This window comes from Tasmannia lanceolata, unplaced genomic scaffold, assembly GCF_043159265.1.
Source record: "Tasmannia lanceolata isolate RefF3 unplaced genomic scaffold, GAP_Taslan_0.1 ptg000003l, whole genome shotgun sequence".
In the NCBI taxonomy this organism is placed as follows: domain Eukaryota; kingdom Viridiplantae; phylum Streptophyta; class Magnoliopsida; order Canellales; family Winteraceae; genus Tasmannia; species Tasmannia lanceolata.
In genome coordinates, this window is record NW_027518680.1 from 44,987,128 (window position 1) to 44,998,426 (window position 11,299).

The 11,299-nt window shown below is 42.4% G+C and overlaps 1 protein-coding gene across 1 annotated transcript; it reads right to left on the reverse strand.

Moving 5' to 3' along the window:
- Positions 1 to 5,971: 5,971 nt before the first annotated feature.
- Positions 5,972 to 6,997, reverse strand: LOC143869815 (uncharacterized). The gene has a single exon (XM_077376373.1). The coding sequence runs from the start codon at positions 6,995 to 6,997 to the stop codon at positions 5,972 to 5,974; it is 1,026 nt and encodes a 341-aa protein (XP_077232488.1).
- Positions 6,998 to 11,299: the final 4,302 nt, after the last annotated feature.

Sequence of the window (11,299 nt, forward strand, 5' to 3'; positions counted from 1 at the left end):
TACTCCAATAATCCTTGATTGTGTGATGCCTTGGAGAAGAAGAAGGAGTTCAAGAATTCCTTTTGTGAAGAACACCTGAGAGAGAGATGAACACACTTAAAGAGAGAGGAGGTTTTTTTTTCTTTTTTTTTATTGGGAGGAGAGAGAAAAAGGACGAATTTGGATTTTTTTGGATCCTTCCCAGGATTGCTTGCTTGATTTTTATACAAAAAAGCTATGGTTAAGAGAGAACTAGTAGTTTCCAGTGTGAGAGCTCTCATTTTTTGCTTATTTCCAATTTTCCCCTCTTGCTTTCTTTCTTTCTTGTTTCCAAATTGGATTTGATTCCAATCTTAATTTCTTGTCAATCAAGACATGCTATTATCATTCCACATTGCATCTTTGGAAGAAAACATTTTTAAGCAATCATTCATCTTTTCCTTCTTTCCTTCTTTTCTTTTTTTTATTCCTTTTATTTTTCTTTTAACAAATATGATGTCACCATTGTGACATCATCAAGGTTGGGTACTCAACTCATGTGGGTCAGCCATGTGGGGTGCCCACCATGGTGGTCGACCCATATGGGTGAACCCACATGAGCTCCATCTTTGCGGGCTTTAGCCCAATGGGCCATTTCACACGGGTTTCGGGTTTTTCCGTAAAAATTCAATAAAATCATTCTAAATTCAACATTCTATATATGCACCCAACCCATTGGACATTTATGGTACATCCCTCACACATGATCAGGCCATCTTTTTTGGAAAACAACTTTTCGGACCAAAATGCCCCTATTTGACTGTTAGACATCCAAATGCGACCAAAATACCCTCAGATTGGTTCACCCCTAAAGGGAAAAATTAAAAATGGAAAGTCTTTGTGGTCAAACTTCAAAAATAGAAACTTTTAAAATTTGGTCCTTTCGGTTAGTAATATTAAACAGGATCATTTGGTACCCCCTGAAAATACCCAAAATGCCCTCAACACTTAGAATTTCCAAATTAAGCGAAAGCCCTGAGAAATTCTAAATTTAACAGGTTTTTCAAAATTCAGGAAATCATTCATAATCTCTCAGACATATTTCGGGGATCAAAATAATTACACAGGAAAAGACCAAATTACCCCGAGGTGCTAGAATTTGGCGAGACTAGGGAAAACCCTGAGAAATTCCAAAAATAGCAGATTTTCAAAAAATTATGAACGGACTCAAGATTTCTTAGACACAACTTAGGGACCAAATATGATATATTGGAAATGTCTAAAATACCCCCGAAGTGCAAGACAAAGAGAAAATCTTGAGAGATCTAAATTTAGCAGGTTTTCCAAATCTTACGAAATTACTCCTAATCCATCAGCCGTACCCTCAAGATGGTTTTGGATATATGAGAAATGATTGAAATATCTATAAGATGATGAAAATGTGGAAGCCCCATGAGTTTCTAAAAATAGCAGCTTTTTCAAAATTTGTAAAATCACTCAAGATTTCTCAAATATAACTCGGGGCTCAAACGAGACACATCGGTAATGACCAAAATACCCCTGCAGTGCAAAATAGGCAAAAATGAGGAAAACCCTAAAAATTCTAAAAATAACAGGTTTTTTCATTTGCTTGGAAACTTGAAGTTTCATCTTTCAGAGGCCAAAGAAACCCTCTAGAGACCTTCAAGATCGTGAATCAACTTCAAAACTCACATAATGAAATGAAATCTACCCTAAAATGCATGGATGCCTAATCCTAGGTGGAATACGGACTCGAAACTTGACAAACTACCAAATCTTTTACTTTTTTAAAGTCTAGCAAATTGGGGTGTCTACATTGATTCACAAGCTTTGGCCTTCATTGATCTTCTTTTGTTTGTTCAATGCTTTGAGATGACTAATTTTGAGCTTCTCATTGGTTGATCCTCCAAGATATTGATCCAAGTATACTTTAGCTCATTTGCATTGTGTTTGGTCCATCTTCAAGCATAGGCCATCAATGGTGTGTGCTAGCATGGATTGACCTGTGAATTACCTGTCTATAGCACAATACTTAAGGCAAATGATCAGTCCATAAACGACTAATCAATTTGAGTTTGTTAATCATCAAAACAAGGTGATTGAATGAACCCACGAGAACCCTTGGGCTAACAATCTCCCCCTTTTTATGATAACAAACTAAATTAATTAGATAGGTGGGAAGAACCTCTTATGAGGATTAGATAAACAAGATAATGATCACAACTCCCCCTCAACATATGCACAAGATAGAATTACAAGTTATAATATTAAATGCAAATGAATATGGACAAGATAGAATTAACAAGTTATAGTATTAAAAACTCCCTCTTGTAACCTCAATAATGGAAACCGGACAAACTACCTCAATATTATTTAAAAAGAAGAGGAGAAGCTTCTTTATGATGTCTCAATTTTAAGAAAAGGAGAGGAGAGAAGTATTGAGGGTTACGAACATCCATTTGGCATCTTATCTAAGACATTATTGTACCATATAATAGTAGACCCGCATAATCAATGGCCCTAGACCTGGCAAACGGGCAGGCCAGGCCGGGTTTGACTCGACCCGTACTGGTCCGGTTCAAACGGGCCAGGTCAAAATGACCCGAAAAATTTTACGGGTCACTAAGCTTGGACCCGCACCTGGCCCACACGGGTCAGGTCAACCCGCGAGTCACCCTGTTTTTTAAAGAATTTTTTGTATTCGTATTTTTTTTGCAATCCCGTGAACGGTTTTGGGTCTAAGCGGTTTCAAAAAATTATATTTCCACCTCCTGTTTCTTGCCGTAGAAGAGAGAAAGAGGACATTTCCACCTCCTTTTTTTTTAAATGGTAATATTATAATTGAAAAAAAAAAAACAGGAGACTGAGATGGAACTCCCACATTTACAATAGAAAACGACAAAAGAGACGAAATATACAATCAACGGCACACCACTCCTCAAGGAGGAAGGTGGTCAAACCACCTAATAGGACCACCAGATACACCACGCTTGGCAAGCGCATCCGCCTTATCATTTGCCGATCTTCTGACTTGTTGATATCCGATAAAAGACCCCGAAGTTATATCACCAATCTCATCAAACACGGAAAGAAATCTCCACGGAGGAGCCGACCCACCTTTCAGCCAACGAATCACATTTAGCGAATCCCCTTCAATAATGGTCTGATCCAACAGACTTCTAATAATATGCAAAATGCCAAAATGCGCAGCCCTCACTTCAGCTTTAGAGGCATCACAGACACCTATAGAGCCATAGTAAGCCCACACTACTCCCCCCTCTTCGTTATGACATACTCCTCCCACCCCAGCCGAACCCGGATTGCCAAAGCTTGCTCCATCAAAATTAACCTTAAGCATATTTTGAGGAGGCGACTCCCACCTTTGCAAGACAAGAGCTCTCCGATCAACACTAAAACAAACCTCCCTCCAACCTTCCCAAAGATCATAAGCCGATACAAACAGGAAAGAAGGAAAGCATCTCACCCAAGATATAACCAAAGTGATAATCTTCAAGTAGATCCAATGAGGGTTCTTAGCTTTCCCCTCAAATATCCTAGAATTCAAATAGACCACCACGTAGCAAGTAAACAAAAATTCCACAAAGTTTTCCCTTTTTCCTTCCAAGGAACCCCTCCCCATTGATGCAATAACGACGGAATAGACATTGGAAAAACCCAACAAATACCAAATCTCATGAAAATGAACAACCAAATGAGCCGAGCAAAAGAACAATGCATAAACAAATGATCCACAGATTCCCCATCTTGCAGGCATAGGAGGCAATAATCGATAAGCCACATACCACTGTTTCTCAGAAAATTGATAGTTTGTATTCTATCACGACTAACAGCCCAACCAAAGATAGAGACTCTAGGTGGGCAATAAAATTTCCATACCTTTGCCGAATATGAAGGGTTAGAAATGGGCAATAAACTCTTATAGAAAGATTTGACCGAGAAAGACCCAAAAGATTCCTCAGTCCAAAGCCTTTTATCCTCTCCATTCCTCTTAATATAACATCCCTCAAGAAGGACCCGCAGGCTAGAGGACAATTCCACCTCCCACTCAAAAACCGATCTTCTAAACCCCGGATTCCACACAAGGACACCGTCATTCCGCTCGGAGCAATCGCAAACAAAGGTCTCCCTATTAGAAGCCATGCTAAATAATCTTGGGAATCTACATTTAAAGGACACATCCCCGCACCATGTATCATGCCAGAACAAAATTCTATCACCCCTATAGACTCTAAATCTAACCTTAGACTTGAAAAGAGATGTCATTTTTAAGATATCTCTCCATACCGACAACCCTTTTTTCGCAAACAAGTCCATGGATTCCCATCTCCCCCTATCGCGCCCATACTTGCTACTAGTGACCTTAACCCACGACCTATCAAGCTCCTCCCCAAATCTCCAACCATTTGCCTAAAAGCGCATGGTTGAATTCCTTAACTCTCCTGATGCCCAACCCGCCCATCTTGATGGGGACACAAACATCTTCCCATTTGACCAAAGCAATCCCTTTCCTTTCCTTATTCCCACTCCACAAGAATCTCCGCTGAATCTGTTCAATTCGTAGAGAGACATTAAATAAAGACATGAAGTAAATAGGAATGTTGGACAATACAGCCTTCACCAACACAAGCCTACCACCACGAGATACTAGATTCCTTTTCCATGAGCCCAATCTTCTCTCAATCCTCTCAATTATAGGATCCCACAAGTCTTTATTCGGTCTGCTCACCCCCAACGGAAGACCCAAATACGAGGAAGGGAGCGAATCCAACTGACACCCTAAGATCAAAGCTATCTCCTGGGCCCTCTCCTCAGAAATATTCAAGGCAAATATTTTAGACTTGTGGAAATTAGATTTTTGACCCAAAATGAGCTCATAACATCTCAGAATGGCTTTTAAGTTCCGCACTTGACCAAACTCCGGCTCACAAAACAATAAAGTATCATCAGCAAATTGCAAATGGGAGACCTCCACCTCATCCAAACCGATCCTAAAACCTCTAAAAAGATCAAGACCACTCCCCATCACCAATAACCTACTAAGGATTTCTGCAACTATGACAAATAAGAAATGGGATAATGGATCTCCCTGTCTAAGTCCTCGAGAGGACTTAAAGAATCCCTTTGGAGATCCATTGATGAGGATAGAAAAGCAAGCAGAGGAAACACAACTCTTCATCCACGAACGCCATAGACATCCAAAACCCATTCTCTCTAAAGATAAATCCAGGCATCCCCAATCCACTCTATCATAAGCTTTCTCCATATCCAACTTACAAAGAATGCCTTTCTTTCGAAGTTTTCTATATGAGTCGATGGCCTCATTTGCAATCAAGGTACAGTCTAAAATTTGTCTCTTCTCAACGACTGTGCATTGATAATCCGATATGATTGATGGAAGTACCCTCTTTAAACGCTCAGATAAAACTTTAGCCAAAACCTTATAGAGGCACCCCACGAGACTAATAGGCCTATACTTCGAGATCCTACTAGCCCCCTCAACCTTAGGAATTAGAACTAAGAAAGTCACCCCCGTACCTTGATCCAACTCCATACCCTAATGGAACTCATGAAAAAATACCATTAAATCACATTTGACATACTCCCAATAAGATTGGAAGAAGGCCAAATAGAACCCATCAGGCCCGGGAGCCTTATCTCTTCCCAAAGACAAAACAGCCCTCTCAATCTCCTCCACCTCGAACAGTTCTTCCAATTTCCTTCTCTGTTCACCGCCTAGGGTATTAAAATCCACTCGCTCCGGAAGAGGCTTCGATTTACCATCTGATGCATATAAGGAGTTATAAAAGCTCAATATAGCACTCGATATGTCTTCCTTTTCTGAAACCTCCACCCCATCCACCATCAATGAGACAATCCAATTCCTCCTTCTTCTGGCGCTCGCCATGGCATGAAAGTAGGCAGTGTTCTTATCACCTTCCTTCAGCCACTTAACCCTCGACTTTTGCCTCCATCATATCTCTTCGTGTAGAAGGAGACTTTTATGTTCTTCCCTGATGCGCCCCAATTCCTCCCTAAATTCGATGTTACCCAATCCCTCATCCTCTAGCGCTCCAAGATCTACAATTCTTTTTTCCAACCAGCTCTTCCTGTGAGAGTCAAACACTCTCTTCTCCTTAACCCAACCCTTCAACATCTTCTTGACAAATTGTAACTTTCTTCCTATTCTCACATCTGCAGGCCCCTCAAAATTTTCAGAGGCCCACCAACTTCCCAACCTTTCTTCCATATTTGGATCCTGAAGCCACGCAATCTCAAAACGAAAAGGCAGGGGGCCCCAAAATTCTAACCTTGGATCTAAGAAAATGGGGCAATGATCCAAAACGGAATGAACAAGGGATTTTTGAATCACCTCAGGGGTCAAACTCAACCATTCCGGACATAAAAGGAAACGGTCAATCCTACTATGACTCTCCCCTCTATTCCACGTGAACCGAGCCCCAGATAATGGAAGGTCAATTAACTCATGTTTAGAAATGAAATCAGTAAAAGAGACCATATTCCTATTGGACCTTCTACAAGCCACTCTTTCACACACAAATCTAATTTCATTAAGGTCTCCACCTATACACCAAGGATGAGTCCACCTGGCCCTAATCCCATCAAGCTCGTCCCATAGCAACCTTTTTTCCTCCCATAAAGAAGGGCCATAAACCCTGGAGAAAACAACCCTCACCGCATCATCCACCCTTTCCAGAACGACAGACAGGGAACACCTACCCTTCCTATCTTCAACCACTTTCCAATAAGACTCCTCCCAAGCAACCAAAATCCCCCCAGAGAGGCCTACCGAACCCACAAAGGAAAAGCTCCAATCACCTCTAAGACCAATGCTCCGAGCAATTGCCTTATCTATCACCACTAACTTGGTTTCTTGCAAACATACTAAACTTGGTCTACTTCTTTTGACAATTTCCTTTACTTGAGCTCTCTTCACCAAAGAGCCCAATCCATTTGTATTCCATGATAGCGTCTTCATAACGAACCAATTTTCGCGAACTTCCTCCCCTTTCTCCCCATCTTAACACTACTCGACGAAGAACTCACTTTCTCTACCTCACTCTTTTTACCCCCATAATTAACCCCTGATTTCAATCTGGCCAACTCTCGGAGTGATTTCTTCGAAGACTCACACATATGAGACCCATTTACCTCTCCCCCAACCTTATCCCTTAATTCAACCGGTCTAATCATACCACAAAACTCAGACAAGGGTCCAGGGTATCTTACCCCAACCTTCCCACTGACTTCTATAACATTATCTACAGCCCTCTCCGCAGACTCCAAGCTTTCTTCAGATCCCTCATCCCCCTCTAGGCCATGAGGGATAATGGAATTGCCCCTACCCATCATAGGCCTCTTTTCAAGATTCACAGTACGAGAGGGAATAGGAGAGGATAACAAGCAACGGTTTGGGAATTCCATACCAAAAGTCTCACTGATTTCATCATCTACAGAGAAACCCATTTCAAGCCCCTGCATATTTGGACAAGGAAAAGATAACTCTTTGCCACGAAAAGAAAACGAAGAGTTAGTACCTTTGGGGGAGTTGAAGCCAAGACTACAACCATCACTTTCCTGTTGTGATTGATTGACTTGAACCAATTTCATCATCCCACCTATGCCCGGCAGTATAAGATCATCTTCCTCACTTGAAATACATTTTTCTCCCACACGGTCCAGGCTTCGCTGACCACTATACTCTGAGCTTCCCGACACTTCTTGCAATCTTCGGAAAACCAATTCCGTCGGTATAATCCTTCTAGAGGCTTTATCACAACCCCCCAACCCCCCCCCCCACCCTCAAAGCCATATTCAAATTCTCCCGGTTCCGACTCATCGGAGTTCGACTGAAATCTTCCGCAGTTGGAGGGGCGTTGCCCACCTCTATTGAATCAATTCTCCACTCCTCCAGACTTATCGCACTGTCATCAAAATCGACCACATTCGTCACCGATTTTGTGTAACCATGAACAGGGGACAACTCAATCAATGGTAGGCCTTCAACGATATTAAAAAAATTTCCGCATACAGGTTTTCTCGGCGTGATGGGCCCGCGATCTCTCCCTGAGTACATCTACACCATCCCCATAAAGTCCTCCACAAACTGATTGAGATGGTTTCTAAGCCCACTTAGGTGTCCACAGGTTTGGCCCTTGGACAAACCCATTATCCCAATTCCAGATTTGTTGTCTTCCAGGCCCAAACCAGTCCGTTGGCCCATAAATGAGTGGCCCAGCCCATCGGGTGAAACATGACCATCTAACCCACAAGATTGACAGCTAGCATTAACCATACTAGCCCCTCTACAGCTGGCAGTTCCAGACGTCAGCCCAGACATAACCTCCCGCCCACTCCTACCCATTCCCTCTACTCCACGTATCATGGGGATTTGATTTTCAAATTCTTCGCTATCTTGCACCTGCCTGCTATCGTGCACCTCCCTTCTTCTACCATCCCTATCAGTGCTAACCTGCACCTCCATCCTCGGTGACCCCTCCTCCCTGCTACCGCCCTGATTTTCCGATCCACCCTCATCAGAAAGTCCGTCCTCCTCCTCATCAGAGCTGTACTGATAGAAGGAAGTTTCTTCCCCATCTACCTTTTTACGCACCGACTCTGTTTCACACTTTACCCACATCGTTGAGCCATCGATGCCAACCGGAAAAGCCACCACAACTGGACAACCAGAGTTTGTGGCAATCCGGATTTTGGCCCATTGATATCCTCTGGCTGCTTTACAGGATTCATCCATCTCAATTAGCCTACCAATCCTCTTCCCTATTTTCCTAAAATTCTCCAAACACCAAGCTTGAGGGGGATTCCAGAAATGAACCACCACTCCACCCTTGTCAAGTTCTCAAATTTCTTCGACCAAGAACACTATTCTACAAACGGCAAATTTCTAGCGGCGAACTAGGCCACCTTCGATTTCAATAGAACATAATCGGACTGAAGAACTATCATAACTTCCCTTTCATCTACTTTATAAACCTTAATATTCCCTTATGCAACTTTCCTCTTGAACAACCATGCTTCCAATGCCGGAACATTACCAGACCATCCATCCCCGATTTTGCCCCACAAGCTACGCTCGTTTCCTTTCAAAGATACCAAGGGAAGAACTTCTCCTTTGTCCGACTCACTAAAGACAATATTTTGAGGCGTTTTACTGCTAATAGACTCAGAGTCCTGATTCCCTTCTTCAACCCCATTTCTTAATGCATTTACTCCATCAGGCTTTGATTTTATCGGATTCCTCATGACATTATGGTCAAAAGATGACCAAATCTTCCCACATCCCCAGCATTCAACCCTTCTCTTAAAGTTGTGGAACCCACACTTGCAGCACTTCCAATCTCCCAGCAGCTGTTCCTCTCTCTTTTTCCCCATTCTATCTGTTAGGCCTAAAAAGTGTAACAGATACGGCAGTGACGTAAGAACTGAGCTGGAGGACCCGAGGAGCCAAACTGAAGGAGTTGAGCCCTGCACAAGAGCAAACGAGGTCAGAAGACCAACCCAGAGTCGTTGCTCCGAACGGGCCCTTCGACACTCAAGTCAGTACGAGCAGGAGTGCAGAGCCAAATTTTAAGGAGTGGTAGCTTAGAAGTTATTACCCCTCCCTTTGAGCCTTAAGAGGCCTTTTATAGGGGGAGACCTGGGGTGGTTGGATTACCTACCCCAAGACAGGTGTCGGCCCTTTTGTGGGTTTAGGTTTACCTACTCTTAGGTAATTACCGGATTGACCCTGGGCCGATGCTGGATTTGTGGTGGGCCCTCCGGATTTACCAATCCTTTAGATCAGTTCTTTCCTTTCCTTCCCTCCATTCAGGTCGATTGGAGTCTCCTCAGAGCAGCTGCTCAATGCTGAGATAAAGACAACCATGTCTTTCGATTCGGATTGGAAGAAATCTGTCCCACCTATGAGGAATTTTGTACCTTGCTCGGGGTACCAGAGGAAGGACCCTCTGTCAGGCCTATCATCAGGCCAGGTTATGTGCAACAATTCAAGCGACTTTTCTATGTCCAAGGGCAAGACCCTTCAGACTTCATGACTTCAGAAGGAATTCTCGTCAACCAGCTCATTGAGATCTTTTCTCCCGTTCGAGATATAAGAGATCTTGCTTACCAGACGGCTCGACTCAAGGCTCTCTTGTTTTGCGTCTACGCCAAATATCTCAAAAGGCAAAGTTCTGGTGAAGCTTCCTTTCATATTCTTAGTATACTGGATCAGGTTCCTGAGAAAGCCAATCCAGTATCTATCATCCCAGCCGAAACTTTGAATGGATTAGACAAAGTCCGAGAAAATCCCGCCCGTCAGTTTACAGGCTTCCCCATCCTTCTCTTCATTTGGCTTTGTTTGAAACTTTACATTGCCACCCCAGGTTCACAGTTGGACGTCAGCTACTCAATTGGTACTCTTAGTCCTCCTACCTAGTAAGTTGGAGAGTGAACACTCATCTCTTTAATTAAAATATCAAATCACTTTGGCGTCTAGCCAATATCTTCACCATGATTAGCCATATGTGCCTAGTTAGGGGAGCATGGTCTGCTAGGCTGTCAATTCTTTTGGTATGACTTGAATACTCCTAGCAATCATGCATTTGTAGCCCAAGGGTTGATTGTAAATCATTCACCTCTAAATCCCTTGGTGCTTGGGTTGGACAGCCCTTTGGATTCATAATTTGTATGAGTCACTCACAAAGGGGGAGCTATACATGTGTATTGTCTGTCCATCCATCTTATCATATAATGTTTGATGTGTATACTGCATCACATATGATAAGTACACTCATGTGGAGCCCCATTGCTCCATATGTGTTGTAGTTTGGGTCTTGACTTATGCCTTCATGTTGAGATTATCTCTCATGTATGTCAAGTTCCTTTGGCCTGAGCCTTAATGTCATATCCTTGTAGGCTTTATACTTATCTTGGATGAACTCATGTGATTTCATCATTTCCAATGATAAATATCTTGTTCTAGAGTCTCAAAACTCTCTAGAACTCTCCTTCATAGGATAGTGCTTAAATTGATCGTATCATTGCCTATGAAGTTGTTTCTTATCATGTGTTTTTTAAGATAAAGATATCCTTATCATGATAAGAGCTTGTGGCTGTACATTAACATTCATATCTATAGCCACTATGTATTGCCATGCCTTACATTATAGGATTTACCAAAGGCTATGACAAATACTTAAGGGGAGAGCTGATGGCCTGAAGAACTTCAGTAGATTGATTTGCTCATCAGCAGGCTTGTCTGTAGAAGAAAAGACCAATT